The sequence below is a fragment of the Ovis aries genome, chromosome 2 (genome assembly GCF_016772045.2).
Source record: "Ovis aries strain OAR_USU_Benz2616 breed Rambouillet chromosome 2, ARS-UI_Ramb_v3.0, whole genome shotgun sequence".
Classification (NCBI taxonomy): Eukaryota; Metazoa; Chordata; class Mammalia; order Artiodactyla; family Bovidae; genus Ovis; species Ovis aries.
In genome coordinates, this window is record NC_056055.1 from 53382724 (window position 1) to 53399075 (window position 16352).

General features: G+C 51.4%; 2 protein-coding genes across 13 annotated transcripts; both read left to right on the forward strand.

Moving 5' to 3' along the window:
- The first annotated feature begins 232 nt into the window (after positions 1-232).
- PIGO (phosphatidylinositol glycan anchor biosynthesis class O) lies at positions 233-7945 on the forward strand. Of its 4 annotated transcripts, none has more exons than XM_042243300.2 (11): positions 233-786; positions 1264-1804; positions 2379-2522; positions 2711-2834; positions 3146-3305; positions 3649-3828; positions 4077-5601; positions 6144-6347; positions 6558-6772; positions 7377-7447; positions 7599-7945. In XM_042243300.2, the coding sequence occupies exons 2-11, from the start codon at positions 1294-1296 to the stop codon at positions 7858-7860; spliced, it is 3396 nt and encodes a 1131-aa protein (XP_042099234.1). In that variant the 5' UTR covers positions 233-786; positions 1264-1293; the 3' UTR covers positions 7861-7945. The 4 variants fall into 4 exon arrangements, with proteins under 4 accessions (XP_042099234.1, XP_042099235.1, XP_042099233.1 ...); XM_042243301.2 differs by having other exon boundaries at positions 1293-1804; XM_042243299.2 differs by having other exon boundaries at positions 233-270.
- Positions 7946-9415: 1470 nt separating this feature from the next.
- FANCG (FA complementation group G) lies at positions 9416-15542 on the forward strand. Of its 9 annotated transcripts, none has more exons than XM_004004291.5 (14): positions 9416-10005; positions 10195-10285; positions 10954-11085; positions 11317-11519; positions 12017-12152; positions 12330-12460; positions 12548-12694; positions 12822-12973; positions 13344-13410; positions 13664-13953; positions 14104-14150; positions 14320-14475; positions 14927-15050; positions 15179-15542. In XM_004004291.5, the coding sequence occupies exons 1-14, from the start codon at positions 9910-9912 to the stop codon at positions 15273-15275; spliced, it is 1869 nt and encodes a 622-aa protein (XP_004004340.2). In that variant the 5' UTR covers positions 9416-9909; the 3' UTR covers positions 15276-15542. The 9 variants fall into 9 exon arrangements, 7 of the variants coding, with proteins under 7 accessions (XP_004004340.2, XP_027820257.1, XP_042099237.1 ...); XM_027964456.2 differs by having other exon boundaries at positions 13664-13940; positions 14343-14475; XR_006058636.2 differs by lacking the exon at positions 15179-15542 and having other exon boundaries at positions 14312-14475; positions 14927-15039.
- The last annotated feature ends 810 nt before the right edge of the window (positions 15543-16352 follow it).

Consider the following 16352-nt stretch of genomic DNA (forward strand, 5'->3'; position numbering starts at 1 on the left):
AAAGTGAAGTCGCTCAGTCGTGTCCAACTCTAGCGACCCCATGGACTGTAGCCCACCAGGCTCCTCCATCCAAGGGATTTTCCAGGCAAGAATACGAAATTACTCATCTCCCATTAAACTCCTCAGGCTAGCCCTGCGTTTCTTGCCGAACTTCCTCGGAGGCGCCAGCAGATGGCGACGAAGACCCCTGCGGGTCGCTCTATCCGTCGCACGCACCTCTGTGGTGTCGGGCGGCAGGCGCCGTCGCTGCACTTCCGGGCGCCATTCAAGGTGAGGCAGGGGCTCCCTAAACCCCCTAACTCTTGCTTTTCCCAGAAATTAGGGACCTTCCTACCCCACTCACAGAGCTGGCAGTTTGGCGGGCCCAGTACCCTGTCAAGGTTTCCAGCCGGAGGCCGGACAGCCATCGGAGGAGGCAAAGCCATCTGGACGTCTGGGTCCCAGCGAGGCCCAACCGCCTTAAGACCTCGCGCCTCTGCCCTGCTGAGCCGGGGAGGTCGCGCTTCTCGTCTGGTTATCCTGGGTGTCCGGAAGCGGAGTACGATTCCTAAGTCCCCGCCAGGCGGCGCCGTCAGCCTGGCCTGGATTCCCCTGTGGCTGTGAGCCTTGGCCACCCCAGGGGCGTTGAAATAGGCGAGCAGAGAGGAGAAGCGGGCTGTCGGAAAGCAGTCTACCACTTGGAATAACTTTTCCCCTGGATTGTGTTTTCCATCATTAGGATCTCCTGAAGTACATATACAAATTCTTATGCTCCACCCACAAAAATCCTGCTTCCGGGGATCTCGGGTGACGTTTTTTTATTTTACTTTTGGCTGCCCTGAGTCTTCCTTGCTTTGCGTGGGCTTTCTCTCCTTGGAGTGAGTGGGGGCTGCTCTTCCTTGCAGTGCCTGGTCTCATTGTGGTGGCTTCCCTTGTTAGGGAGCACTGGGCTCTAGAGTTCAGGCTCAGGAGTTGTGGTGCACGGTATGTGGAATCTCCCCCGACCAGGGATCCTGCCCGTTTCCCCTGTGTTGACACGTGGATTCTTAACCACTGGACCATCAAGGAAGTCTGAAAGTCAGCATTTTTAAAACACCCACTCCAGGTTGATGCCGGTAGTCTGCACACCTCACTTTCAGAAACTCTCATATAACTGATGGAGAGGAACACTACATTGGGTTGGTTATGGGACTGTTTATCTTCTGGAGAGCTTCCAAGAGGAAGTGATTCTAACAGGGCTTTGTACTGAGAGACTAGAATATCTACTGGTTCTTTGCCTCACAGTTATGAATTCCCTCTCCTGCCACTACCAGGATGCAGAAGATCTCAGTGCTGCTTTTCCTGGCCTGGGTGAGCTTCCTCTTCTACGCCGGCATTGCTCTCTTCACCAGTGGCTTCCTGCTCACCCGTTGGGAGCTCACCAACCATAGCAGCTGTCAAGAGCCCCCAGGCCCTGGAGCCCTGCCATGGGGGGGCCGAGGGGAACCGGGGGCCTGCTGGATGGCTTCCCGATTCTCTCGGCTCGTTTTGGTGGTGATAGATGCTCTGCGATTTGACTTTGCCCAGCCCCAACGCTCACCTGTTTCTGGGGAGCCTCCTGTCTCCCTGCCTTTCCTGGGTAAAATGGGCTTCTTGCAGAGGCTCCTGGAAAGTCAGCCTCACCATGCCAGGCTCTACCAAGCCAAAGCTGATCCCCCGACCACCACCATGCAGCGCCTCAAGGCCTTAACCACCGGTTCACTGCCTACCTTTGTTGATGCTGGCAGTAATTTTGCCAGCAGCGCCATAGTGGAAGATAATCTCATTAAGCAGCTTTCCAGTACAGGTTAGTCCTCTTTGGTGGCCAGGAGTAAAACTTGGCAAATGTCTTTGCAAGTCAGAGAATCAGAACTTTGGGTGCCCAGCTGCATGCTTGACTAGCTAGTACAGGAAGGAGAAAGAGACCACAGCCCTGCTTGCAGGGAGCACAGGTGCAGGCTGTGTCACGGAGTTTCTAATCTGCACGGGGTATTGATTTTACTTTTGGGCAGCTCTTGGTCAAGGGGCATGGGAGAGATGAAGAGTTGTGGGTCTGGTACCCTCACAAAGTGTGGAGGAGAAAGAGAATCCAGGCCCTGTCCACTCATTGACTGGGAAAAAGCAAGATGCACCCAGGAAAAACAGAACAGCCAAGATAGAGCCCAGGGTCTGAGGACTAGCAGAGCCTTTTATAGGAACAAGTAGTAAGAGATCTGGGTGGAGTATTATTAGGGAAAGCTTCCTGGTAGAAAATGGTAGGCCTCGAAGGATAAAGAGTTGTTGAATGAACTGCTGTGCCTTAGAGTGCACGGTTGGGAATTCTGATAGATCTTTAAAAGGCCTCTCCTCTTCCTCCTCCCCTGACTCCTATGTCCCTGCAGGAAAACGTGTGGTCTTCATGGGAGATGAAACCTGGAATGATCTTTTCCCTGGAGTTTTCTCCCAAGCTTTATTCTTCCCATCCTTCGATGTCAGAGACCTAGAGACAGTGGACGATGGCATCATGAAACACCTCTACCCAACCAGTGAGCACGGGGTCTGAGGCAGGCCTGACCAAGACTGGGCGGTGGGGAGGGCTGTGTCAGTTACAAATTCTGAACCTACCATGGATGCAGTGGCCTGGGCCTGTGTCCTTGGACATAGGAACATGAGAGCCTGGCTGGGGTTGAAGAGTGAGCCTTAATCCCATGTGCTTAGGTTCTCTCCTTCACAGTGGACAGCGACAAATGGGATGTGCTGATTACTCACTTCCTGGGTGTGGATCACTGTGGCCACAAGCATGACCCTTACCATCCTGAAATGGCTAGAAAACTTACCCAAATGGATAAAATGATACAGTGAGTGTGGGGTTTTGGCTGGGGGAGTGGGTTTGTGTCTGAGATGATATGTGGTCCCAAAAGAAAAAAATCCTTATTTGGGGTCCCTTTCTTGGTTGAATTCTGTCTTTAGGCCTTTCTCTGACAGTAGGGGTCTCATCCATTTTGAGTAACTCAGGGTGTGGTTTTGGGCAGTAGGGTTGGTACAAAAGAGGTGACTTTTTGCCAGATGTCTAGGCCCGACTAATGGAAGTTATGGCCGGGGGTAAATGGGCCCCTGAAAAAAATATTTCTCTCTCCCTACCTCCCGGCACATGTCTTGATTCCCCCAGGGGACTCGTGAAGCGTCTGAAGAACGACACACTGCTGGTGGTGACTGGCGACCATGGGATGACCGTCAGTGGGAACCATGGAGGAGACAGTGAGCTGGAAACCTCAGCTGCGCTTTTTCTATATAGTCCCAGAGCTCTCTTCCCCAGTGCTCCTGCAGAGGTAAGTCCTGAGATGCGCTTTGTGTGGTTTCCTACTATTCAACTTACATCATGATCATAGCATTCTTGTGGATCCCTCCGTTTTAATCCCCCAAATTCATGACCTTGGGCATCCTCCACTCTTGTTTCCTGCCTAAGTCCCCTTTGTCTTCCACTCCAAACACTGCTCTTACCTCTTTTTTCTTTTTTGGCTGCTCTACATGGCATGAGGGATCTTAGTGTACTGACCAAGGATCGAACCTTTTCTCCTTGCAGTAGAATCACAGAGTCTTAACCACTGGACCAGGAAGTCCCCAGACCTCACCTCTTTGGTGAAGCCATTGACCCCTGTCCCTGTTCTCTAGGAGCCAGAGATAATTCCTCAAATCAGCCTTGTGCCTACGCTGGCTCTGCTGCTGGGCCTGCCCATCCCATTTGGAAACATTGGGGAGGTGATAGCTGAGGTGTTCTCAGAGATTGAAGACTCCCAGCCTCGCTCCTCTGCTCTGGCCCAAGCCTCAGCTCTGCATCTCAATGCCCAGCAGGTAAGTAATGGGCTGGGCTTCCAGGTGACAGAGTTAGGTTGGGCATGGGAGAAGCATAATGACCCACTTGATTATCCCTTGTTCAGTCTTAATCACACATTCCATAGCCATGTCCTCCCTCTCCCTCTGTCCTAGAAAGATTTTGGGATCTTGATTTCCAGGTACCCTCTTTGGTAGTACCTATCTTTGCCCGTGTCCCAATTTATGTCTCTGAGCTTCTCCCCTTAACCTCTGATCTTTTTTGCCAGGTGTCCCGGTTTCTTCACACCTACTCAGCCACTGCTCAGGACCTTCAAGTTCACGAGCTGCATCGATTGCAGAAGCTCTTCTCCAAGGCTTCTGCTGACTACCAGCGACTTCTGCAGAGCCCCCAGGGGGCTGAGGCCGCGCTCCAGACTGTGATTCCTGAGCTGCAGCAGTTCCTGCGGGGAGTTCGGGCTATGTGCATCGAGTCTTGGGCTCGTTTTTCTCTGCTCCGCATGGCAGGGGGTGCTGCTCTTCTGGCTGCTACCTGCTTTCTTTGCCTGCTGGTATCCCAGTGGGCATCATCCCCAGCCTTCCGTTTCAGCCCTCTCCTAAAACCCATGGCCTCGGGTCTGAGTGGGGCCGTGGTGTGTGCTGGACTCCTGGGATCTACTGGGCTGAAGCTGGATTCCGTGGTTCTAGGGGTCATGGCTGCAGTGGGCTCACTCCTCCCTTTTCTGTGGAAAGCTTGGGCGAGCTGGGGATCAAAAAGTCCCCTGGCATCTCTCCTTCCCATGCCCGGGCCAGTCCTGTTACTCCTGCTCATTCGCTTTGCTGGTTTCTTCTCCGATAGCTATGTTATAACCGAGGCCAGGGTTGCCCCCTTCCTTTTGATCTCACTCACCTTGCTCCTGGTTGCTCGACTTCACTGGGAGGGCAAGCTGCTGCCACCTAAGCTACTCTCAATACCTCGCCTTGGCTTTTTGACTCCAACAGGCCCCCCGCAATACAGTGCCATGCATGCCATGGGACTTGGAGTTGGGTTGCTTTTATGTGTAAGGCTAGCTGGACTTTTTTATCGCTGCCATGAAGAGACACCTGTTTGCAGCTCCTCTCCTTTGCTGAGTCCCTTGCGATCCACAGTGGATGGTCGAGCCAAGAATTTGTGGTATGGAGCTTGTGTCGGGGCTCTGGTGGCCCTGTTAGCCTCTGTGCGGCTGTGGCTTCGCTGCTATGGTAATCTCAAGAGCCCTGAGCCCCCTGTGCTCTTTGTGCGCTGGGGGCTGCCCCTAATGGGACTAGGCACTGCTGCCTACTGGGCATTGGCATCAGGGGCAGATGAAGCACCCCCACGTCTCCGGGCCCTGGTCTCTGGGGCGTCAGTTATGTTGCCTCGGGCTGTGGCAGGGTTGGCCGCTTCAGGGCTCATGCTGCTGCTCTGGAGGCCTGTGACAGTGCTGGTGAAGGCCACAACAGGTGCTCCAAGGACCAGGACTGTCCTCACTCCCTTCTCAGGTCCCCCCACTTCTCAGGCTGACCTGGATTATGTGGTTCCTCAAATCTACCGACACATACAAGAGGAGTTCCGGGGCCGGCTAGAGAGGACCAAATCTCAGGGTCTGCTGACGGTGGCTGCCTGTCAGTTGGGGAGCGTCTACTCAGCTGCTGTGGTCACGGCCCTCACCCTCTTGGCCTTCCCACTTCTGCTATTGCATGCAGAGCGCATTAGCCTTGTGTTCCTGCTTCTGTTTCTGCAGAGCTTCCTTCTCCTGCATCTGCTTGCTGCCGGGATACCCATCACCACCCCTGGTAAATACATGTCTCAGCCCTGATTCATCCACGGACAGTAGGGATGTAAGTTCGGCCCCTCTTATCTTTAGGGAGGTGTTGCTCCTCAGGATCTTCACCTTGATACAGGGTCTCACACCCCCCAGTCAAGAGGGTCTTCCTGATGTCCTCTCTCTCATCGGCTGTGGCCAAGCTAACTGACCCCTTACATTGACTTTCAGGGCCAGCAGAATTCATGGAGGAGATAGATACACAGTATTCTAAGACTCAGTTTTTATGGAAATGCTGCATCCTCATGAGTGCATTTCCTGATTTTCCAGTGATAAGAGAGTGAACTGTGTGTATATGAGAGAAAGAAGTTGACCACACATTAGAGCAGTGGGGCTTTGTGCTAGGGAGGGAATTAGAATAACAGAGTGTTGATTATTAGAAGGTTGGGGTGTTGGGGATGTGTGTGTGTAGGAGACTTAGCACTGAGGTGGTAGTTGTGTGTGATCTCGGGGCAGTGGGCTGTGGGGTAGGGAGTGGGACATGACTGTAAAGAGGCATATCTGTTCCCCCAGGTCCTTTTATTGTGCCGTGGCATGCAGTCTTTGCTTGGGCCCTCATGGCCACACAGACCTTCTATACCACTGGCCACCAGTCTGTCTTTTCAGCTATCCAGTGGCATGCAGCCTTCGTGGGAGTCTCAGAGAGTCGTAACTTTACCTGGCTCTCTGCTTTCCTGGTGGGAGCCAACACCTTTGCCTCCCATATTCTCTTTGCAGGTACCTCCTCATTCCTCCCTTGCTTCCACTGTGGCTTTGTGAAAGGAAAGGAAGCCACTGCATTTGAGTAGGGAAAGGTCATTTTGTTAGATCTTTGGCACCCCTTGGCCTGTGGTGATTGGAGGCTGAGCCAGCTAGAGTACTTGGGGGACAGGGTGACCTGGTCCATGGGTCTTCCCTTGATTCTAGCCTTGCCTTTTTCTGAGGCAGTAGGTTGCCCGTTGCTCCTCCTCTGGCCCTTTCTGTGTGAGAATCAAGGATCCCGGAAGAGGCAGCAGCCCCCAGGAAATGAAGCTGAGGCCAGAGTCAGGCCTGAGGAGGAGCAGGAGCCACGGATGGAGATGCGGCTCCGGGATGCACCCCACCACTTCAGTGCAGCACTGCTGCAGCTGGGCCTCAAGTACCTCTTTGTCCTTGGTATTCAGGTGGGTGCAAGGGACAGATCATAGAGTTAGTGATCTTTTCACATGCATGGATATCACCTTCTTTCACACTTTGCCAAAACCCTAGGAGAGAGCCTTGATTGAGGCTTAGGTAAGTGAAGTGATTGCCCAAAGGCCAGTGACCTCAAATGGCAATGCTGAGACTCTAACCTGGGTCTCCATCCTAGTCTTGGATTGTTTCCTCTCTACAGGCTAGATCTGGACTTGATGGTTGCATTTGGGGATTACTCCATTGGACAGACTGGAAAAGCTTAGGTGATGATCAGGATTCTTTCCCAAGCTGTGATAATTAATCTTCCTTTCCTTCAGAGGCAGAGTGTATGACTCTGACATTCCCTCCACCCTGAGAAGCCGAGCCTGAGTGTTAAGAGACACAGATGAATAGTGCTTGTCCGCGGTCACACTGCAAGTCATAGTAGGGCCAAGAAAAGAATTATGTTTCCTAACTCTTAGCCCAGGGTTCTTTCCACTGACAGGTACTGCTTTCCTTCCCCTTCCATTCTTCACAGGGGTCTACAGCAACTCTCTACTTAACCCACTTCCTCCTCCACTTCCCAATAATTTGACCCCTCCTCTCTTCCTTCAGATTCTGGCCTGTGTCTTGGCAGCCTCCATCCTCCGCAGGCATCTCTTGGTCTGGAAGGTGTTTGCCCCCAAGTAAGTGGATTTGCTTGAGAAATGTTGCTGTGGGGAGGGTGAACCTTGGATTAAACAGTGAACATCGAGAATGGACAAGTTTTGCCTCAGTGGGGAAAAGACTCTAGATCTACTGTTTGTGTCCTTTGAGATTCTCTACCTTTCTTTGCAGGTTCATTTTTGAGGCCATGGGCTTCATTGTGAGCAGCGTGGGACTTTGTCTAGGCATAGCTTTGGTGATGCGAGTAGATGGTGCTGTGAGCTCCTGGTTCAGGCAGTTAGTTCTGACCCAGCAGAAAGCTGGAGAACAATCTAGCCTGGTCTATACGGGTGCTGGATCATCTGCAAGAAAGGCTCAGCCACACCTCTTACCACCATGCAGCCAGGACCGACTGGCATCTGGGACTTCATTATTTTATAATTCAAGATCATAGTAGAGCCTAATTCCTAACTCCTGCATTGGATACATCTGAGCAACTGAGGGGCTGTCTCCAAAGTGGAATAAAATAATAATGTAAATATATGTGTCTGAGGTGTGGGGAAGCCCTGACTGTCCTGTAAGGGATATGAGGAAGTTCTGTCTCCCTTATCCAGGCACAGATAGGATCAGCTGTCTTACGCAGACCTGGCTGCATCTAAGACCCTTTGAGAAGTGGTTAGAGTTGTCTGAATTCACTTCTCCCCACTCTTTGCAAATCACTACTGTTATTCCACCTGCCATTTCGCTTTGCCATGGGATGTATTTTACTAAATTCTTTTGCTTTGGCTAATAACAGAGCCACATTGTGGGGCACCGACTTTCACTGTCTAAAGCCCCAGTAGTGCTGTGTCTCCTCGATGTGTACTCTCACTTCAGAACACTCTGCCCTTCTCTCCTGTGGAGGCCTCCCTGGATCAGACCTACTTGCCCATCTAATGCACCTTGTCCCATTGATTATTCCTGACTTGGGGCCAAAACCATATGAATCTGAAGATCCTCAGATGTCTCCAGTGCCCCTCTATGTTGTGTTGAAGTGCTGGCATGAAATCCTCATGGAAATGTCCACCAAAAAAATGGGAAGCAGTTTCTAAGGAGAAGGGTCAGGACTGGGGTTTGAAGTTTGAGGGTGCCCAGAACAGGAAGAGATGTGACCACTTGAAGAGATGAGGTATATGATTTGCAAATAATTTCTCCCACTTTGTGACTTTTCTTTGAATTTTCTTATATTTATTTTCTATTGAGAAATCATCTGAATTTTTTCCCCGTTTTATTGGGATATAATTGACATCACTGTTTAAGGTGTACAGCATAATGGTTTGACTTACATCTCTGACAGTGCCTTTGTGGCAGAAGAGGTTTTAATTTTAATCGAGTCCAGTTTATCCATTTTGAGTTGACTTTGTGGATGACAAGGGTTGCAGTTTGTTTCTTCTTTGCATATGGAGCTCCAGTTCTGTTCCCTCCATTTGTTGAAAGGATTGGGCAGGTACATTTGAGCAGTGCAGGGTGCACAGGCATGGGGCTGCACTGCCAGCTAGTCGGACTGCATGTGGTTGAACAGACTGGTGAGCATGTTGGTGCTTCATGATGATAGGATGTGCTGATTACCAAAGGTCTCCGTCTCCAGTCAGTTCTTATTTATTTAATTTATGGCTGTGCTAGGTCTTTGGTGCTGCACCTAAAATTTCTCTAGTTGCCAGGAGCAGGGGCTACTACTCTTCCTTGTGGTGGGCGAGTTTCTCCTTGGGTGACTTCTTTCGTTGCACCTGGCAGAATCAGTAGTTGTGGCTCCTGGGCTTAGTTGCCCCGAGGCATGTGGGATCCTCCAACCTTAGGAATCGAACCGTGATCCCTGCATTGGAGATCTCAACCACTGGACCACCAGGAAGTCCTGGTCAGTTCTTTTTGAAGAGACTTCTGGGGCTGGACTTTTCCTGGCGGCTCCCACTGGTACTACAACTCCCAGCATGCATAGGGCGGGCTAGCCTGCCGCGGCGGGGGAAGTTCCTGGCCGATGTGGGCCTTTAGCTGGGAGGGAGAGACTTCGCCGCGGTTTCCGAGTGTTGAGGTCAACTTCCCAAGGCTTTGGCAACCTCGATGGCTGAACAGCGGGACGGCGAGCCCTACGACCTACCCACTCCGACACGCCTCCGGTCTCTGGCCCGTCTCCGCCTCCCTCTCTGGTCTGGCCTCTTCTTATTTCTTCTTCCAATTTCCCGCGAGGAGTAAGTAACCCTTGAAGACGACCAACCGCCGCCTAGCATTTTGCCAACTGGGCCAACCAGAAGCGCGGGTAGAAAAGGCGGAGGTGGAATCCCCGCCAAGCAGGGGAGAGTCCGTTTCTCCCGGAAACGGTAGGCCGTCCTGACTGGAACCCCAGGAACAGCAAAGGATTCTTGGCTGGGGGCAGAAGTGCACGAACCCTTTCTTCCTTGCTCAGTGGGGGCTTCAGGCTTACCCTTCAGCAGCCCCCTTCAGGTGTCTGGGCCCAGCCTTGGCTATCATGGCTCACCAGACTCCTCTGGGCTCTTCAGCCTCACACGTCAGCTGCCTGGACCTGTGGAGGGAAAAGAATGACCAGCTAGTTCGACAGGCCAAGGTAACGCGGTTGCTGGGGCCCTTGCTTTGCAGCCCCCAGATACCAGGAAAAGGGTATGCAGTGGATTTAGTCTTGCCAGTGGGGAGGGGCTGAGCTTGACCTCCCCTAAAGAACCAGAAATGGCTGGAGAATGAAACCCCTTGCCACAGCTGCAAGGAAAGTACTATTACCCCATCCCACATTTGACAGGTTGCTCAGGACTCAAGTCTGCCTCTGAGGCGACAGCAGTTGGCTCAGGATGCCTTGGAAGGGCTCAGGGGACTTCTCTGCAGTCTGCAGGGTGAGTAGGGCCCTCCCCAGGATGGCCACTCCTGCCCTCCACATCCAGAGGCCAGTTCCTCTTCGGCATGTCTAGAATTGAGGCGATTGCTCAGGGGGTAAGGGGTCCTGTTTAAGACACAGACAGGACTGGAATGGAATTCCATTCACAGTGTACAGGTGAATCTCTCTCTTCCTTATGCACACACACACATACATACATAAGCACACAGAAGCGTTTGACGAAGTGATTTCCAAGACGGTCTATTTGTTTTTTTTTTTTTTTTTTTTTTTAGTTTTTTATTTTTTAAATTTTACAATCTTTAATTCTTACATGCATTCCCAAACATGAACCCCCCTCCCACCTCCCTCCCCATAACATCTTTCTGGGTCATCCCCATGCACCAGCCCCAAGCATGCTGCATCCTGCGCCAAGACGGTCTATTTGGAAAACATTCTGGCTGTTCCATCACACACACACACAGACACACACACAGACACACACACACACACACACACACACACACACACACACGGAAGCATTTGAGGAAACAGTTTCCAAGATGGCCTATTTGGAAAACATTCTGGCCATTCTATAATCTACCAGAGTGGGTTCTTTATTGAGGCCATTTTGGTTGGGGTGGGGTGATCTCTTTCACCTGAGAGTGAGATCAGCATTTGTTGCTCCAGGGCTCCCTGCGACCGTTTCTGTTCTCCCTTTGGAACTGACTGTCATCTGCAACTTTATCACCCTGAGGGCAAACCTGGCGCAGGGTTTCACTGAGGACCTGGCACAGGATATCCAGCAGGGCCTAGAGAGAGGTGAGGGCCAGAGATTGCCTTTCGTGCCCCTGCCAGCCTCAGTCTGGGCTTAAGTTCTTGCAGGGGGGATAGGAGGAACAACATAATCTGTCACCTCCGCAGAGATGCCCTTCTTTGATCCTCCATGTGTTCCTCAGACCAGGAGCACTTTTGTGACCTTTGGGCTCCTGCAGAGAAGGAAAGCTAGAGATGAAGTTGCACCTCAGCTCTATGTGTGTGTATACTCTACAGTGCTGGAGACGCAGGGGCAGCTGGAAGCCAGGCTGGAACATGAGCTCTGGGGGCTGTGGGACGCTGCCCTCCGTGTTTCCTCCCTTCTGCCGGAGCTGCTCCCTGCCCTTCACCACCTTGCGGGCCTGCAGGCTGCCCTCTGGCTGACCACAAACCGTTTTGGGGACCTGACCTTGCTGCTGCAGACCCTGACTGTTAGCCAGGTAATTCAGATAATGATCTGGATCTAAGGGTCTCTCCTCCTTCCACCTTTCCCGGCTGCAGTATCATCATTATGTGCTGGAAAGGCTGCTGGGTTGGTGTTCAGAAGACCCCGGTTCTCTCAGGACTCTTAGGTGACCTTGCTCTGATTTGTTCCTCATTGGAGAGATTTTCTTGGGAGCTTGATTATCTTGGGTAGAATTAGGGCTCTTGTGACCTTGCTGAAGTCACTTCCCTGCTTCAGTCTTTGCATCAGTAACCCAAACATGGTCCCTGCTCTGTGTCCTCGTGGACTTATCCTGAGTGAGAAGACTCATTAAGAATATCACTGCCCCAGATTTTTCTTCCTACCTGTATCCTTTCCTCACAGCTATTAATCTCTTAGAAATGAGGGAACAAGAACCAAGAGGATCCTTGAGTTTAAAGTCCAGTCAGGGCAGACTGAGATAGAGAAGGGGTCATTACAAGCCTGGAACCTCTCATCATCCTTCTTCCCCAGAGCAGCGCCTCTGAGGATATGCTGCTGCTTCTGAAAAGTTGGAGACCCCCAACTGAGGAGTCAGATGCTCCGCTGACCCTGCAGAATGCTCGAGGCTTGAGGGATGTCCTTCTGACAGCGTTTGCCTATCGTCAAGGCCAGTTAACAATCTGACTTGTCCCTTCCTCTCCACTTCTGTCTTAAGAAGTCCTCTGGGCTCATGTCTTTTCTGTCCTGTACCATTCAGCTTGGTGGAACTTCTCTGTGTTCTTCTTCCCCATCAGACCCGCTTGCCTTGTTGGCCTCTCTAAGCTGACACCCTGCTTGCCCACAGGCCTCCAGGAGCTGATCACAGGGAGCTTGCCCAAGGCACTGAGCAGCCTGCATGAAGCGGCCTCAGGTCTGTGCCCACGGTCTCTGTTGGTCCAGGTATACACAGCCCTGGGGACCTGTCTTCGTAAGATGGTAAAGACCGTCCTAGGGTGAGTTGGAGAAACCACAACTTTCTACTTTGTGAGCGTAGCTGAGGCTTGTGTCCTTTTAACCCCCTAGGGCAGTCCACAGAGAGCTCTGCTCTACTTGGTTGCAGCCCTGAAAGAGGGATCAACCTGGGGTCCCCCACTTCTGGAGGCCTCCAGGCTATATCAGCAACTGGGGAACATAGCAGCAGAAATTGAGAGTCTGGAGCTGCTGGTTGAGGTAAGGAACAATGCCAGGTGAAGATGCGGGAAATGCTGAGATGCTTGTGCTGGTGTGACTAGTCAAGGTTTAAGTAGAAGGATGTATAGTTCCCGGAGATTATAGATAAGTTTCTTCTTTTTGTTAGGCTTTGAGTATCACTCGTATCCCTGAAGCCCATCAGCTTCTCATTGAAGTAGAGTTATTACTCCCACGACCTGACCCAGCCTCACCCCTTCACTGTGGCACACAGAGCCAGGCCAAGTACCTGCTAGCAAGCCGATGCCTACAGACAGGAAGGTGAGGTCCATCTTGCTCACCTGAGCTCCCCTTCCCACTTCTGATGCCTCCCCTGTGGTGTGACTCTGCTTCTGTTCTTGCAAATTGAGAGGATAAATTAGTCAAGGGTGGGACACGGGTCCCCACTATCAGCTTCCTGCCTTGCTGCTGGACCTGAGCTGAGGACTCTTTACCCTGTCACTAACCTCCTGTATCTTGAAAATTCTATAAAGTCTTCTCCCAGATCCAGTCTGTAAATAGTGTAGATCCATACTGAGCCAATGTTAGAGTCCCACACCTTACCCTTCCATCACCCCAGGGCCCTTAGCTAAGAGCTTTTGGAGGGCCCTGCTATGGCCTAAGGTGAGGCTCGTGGGTTATGACTCTTCAGGGCAGTGGACGCTGCAGAACATTACCTGGACCTGCTCGCCCTGTTGCTGGATGGCTCAGAGCCAAAGGTGGGTATGCCACGTTTCTGTGTAGTGGGGTGGGAGAATTGGAGTTTCCTTTGGAGTAGAGCGGGAGTGCTTTTTTCTGACTTTTCCTCTGCTCTTCTTTTTGTTCATTCTGGGAGACCAGACTGGGAAGGTTCCCAGAGCAAGGGAGATCCAGGGCAGCAAGCAGTGGATGGTCCCTGCATGGTACTAGAGCCTTGGAGGTAGTGGTTCATGTCTCCTCAAGACACTGCATTGCATTCTCTTCCCACCCCAGTTCTCCCCACCACCTTGCCCCCCAGGGCCCTGTGTGCCTGAGTTGTTTTTGGAGGCAGCAGCAGCGTTGATCCAGGCAGGCCGAGCCCAGGATGCTTTGACCGTATGTGAGGAGCTGCTTAGCCGCACATCATTTCTGCTTCCCAAGAGGCCTCGGCTGTGGGAAGATGCCAGAAGAAGAACCAAAGAGTCACCACACTGCTCACCCTGGGTCTCTGCTACCCATCTGCTTCAGGGCCAAGCTTGGGTGCAACTGGGGGCCCAAAAGGAGGCAATTAGTGAGTATAGCCGGTGAGTCCAGGAAGCCAACCGGGACCCTAGGGGAAATGTGGAGGGATAATTTTGTAATTGGGACCTGAGTTGGTGAGCTCTATTCTTAAACTACTCACCCCAGTTTCTGAGGTTAACTCTTCTTTACCCCTGCTCTCTGTCCAACTTCAGGTGCCTTGAGCTGCTCTTCCGGGCCACACCTAAGGATAAAGAACAAGGTGAGCTAGACTTAGTTTTTCTCTGTGGTAGTGGTGGTTTCCTTTCCATGTGTCCTAGCCCACCAAGAGATTTAAGAGAAAGGGACTCCAAACATAAGAGATATGGTATTGAGGTTTTGGGGATGGTCTGGCTGGAAACAAATGTCTTGATTTTTGGAGAGGTCCCCAGGGCCTGCTTCCATCTGTGAGCAGGGGTGTACGTCAGATATGGCACTACAACAGCTTCAGACAGCTGCCCTGATTAGTCGTGGACTGGAATGGGTGGCCCTTGGCCAGGATACCAAAGCCCTACAGGACTTCCTTCTCAGTGTGCAGATGTGCCCAGGTATGTATATATGCAGGCATCAGCTATGCACAGATGTGTAAGGACAGAGAGGGCCATGGGGAGGTACTTGGGGATTAGTGTAAGAGTGATGTTCCTTGATCGGAGGGGTGAATGGGATTGTGCTTGTATATATGTAGGGATACATAACAGTTGTGCAGACATATGCAAGACACAAGCATGTGTGAAGGCCTCCCAGGAGTTCTCTAGGCTTCCTAATGTCTTCAGACACAAAGACCATACCTGTGCTGAGAGTATGTTGGGCAGGAGCAGGGTCAACTGAGCCCTTTGTTCTGGGCAGGGAGTACCCAGGGTTAGGCATTGTTGGCAGTGATGTACCCCTGATTCCATGTAAGCAAAACACATCCCTGCTCTAGGCCTTAGTTTCCCCTTTTATAAAATGATGTTGTCTGTGTCAAGTTCTAAGGCCCTGTGCTCTGGGGTGGGGCTACAGGTAATCAAGATGCTTCCTATCACCTGCTTCAGACTCTGAGGAGGCTGGATCGGAGGGATGAGGCCACTGCTCTCTGGCGGAGGCTGGAGGCCCAAACTGAGTTGCCACAGGAGAATACTGCACGGTAAGGTTAAGGAGACAGCTGGCTTCTAGAGTCCTTAGGCCTACTGGGGGTAGTGGTGAATCAAGGGAGTGAATGGCTATTCAGTCTTCTGCCTATCGTCCCTTAGACTTCACCCTTTTTGCTTTCAGGTCCCTTCCCCTGTACTTAGAAACCTGTTTGGGCTGGATCTGCCCCCCTGACCGTGAAACCCTTCGTGAGGAATTTCAGACATCTGGAGACTTGTGACCTGTAGCTGCCATGTTTCAAAGAACCAGAACTGGGTCCTCAGTGGGCCATCTGTAGGGAGGACTTTCTGCCATCCCATCCTTGGGAAATGTGGCTGGAGCTGACCATTCCAGTATATGTCTGGCATTGGAGAGGTTGGTGGTAGTCCTGCAAAATTTGGTATTCTGATTCCAGAGAAGCCCTGCTTCCACCAACAAGGCATTGACTTGCTCGTAGCACCTTTTATCCTGTTTCCCTTTTCATGTGTTGAGTAAAATTTCATATCTATCTGTTGTCTGCCTACTACATATACTTGAGTGGGAAGGCTCATCTACCTTATGAGCCTCGAGAAAGGGCTAAGGGAATCCTTACTCAAGAAGCAGTGCCTTTAATCCTTGTTATCTGAAAGCAAAAATTCTAGAGGAGAGAATTTCCCACCCCCACCCTAATCCCAAATTTGAATTTCCACTATTTGAGTCAAATATGTCTGTGTCAATAAGGGGTGAAGGGTGAATTCAGTCAAGGGGCCCCCAAAGCTGTCTACTGAATATAGTTAGGGTTACCTGGCGATTTGGACATGAATTTGAGCAAACTCTGGGAGATAGTGAAAGACAGGAAAGACTGGCGCACTGCAGTCTGTGGGGTTGCAGAGTCGGACATGACTTAAAGATTTAACAGCAACAACCTGGCATTTTGGGCCTAAGGACTTCCAAGACTACAATTTTCTTGCTGCCTTGGGCTTTGTTGAATCTGCTGTATGTTCTGTAGCTGCTTTTGACTCCTTTCTGGACTTGAGTCCACTTCCTCCTTTAACCATGAATATTAATAGCCAGTGGAAAGGAAGCATGTATCTCCAAGCTCCGAGAAACTGTAAAGCCTATGGGATTACGATTACCAAAGGGTGTAATGACGATAGGGTAGAGTGGATTAAGAGCTGGGGTGTTAAGAGTCCAGAATAAAGGTGGCTGGAGCCGGCGGCCTGAAGGAGCAAGGAGAGGGGTTAGAGTGGATATTCAGGTTTTGGTAGAAGACGGGTGTGTAGTTTATCAATACAACCCGACTAGGGTTCAATCCATTGTGCCAGGTTTTTCTAGTAGG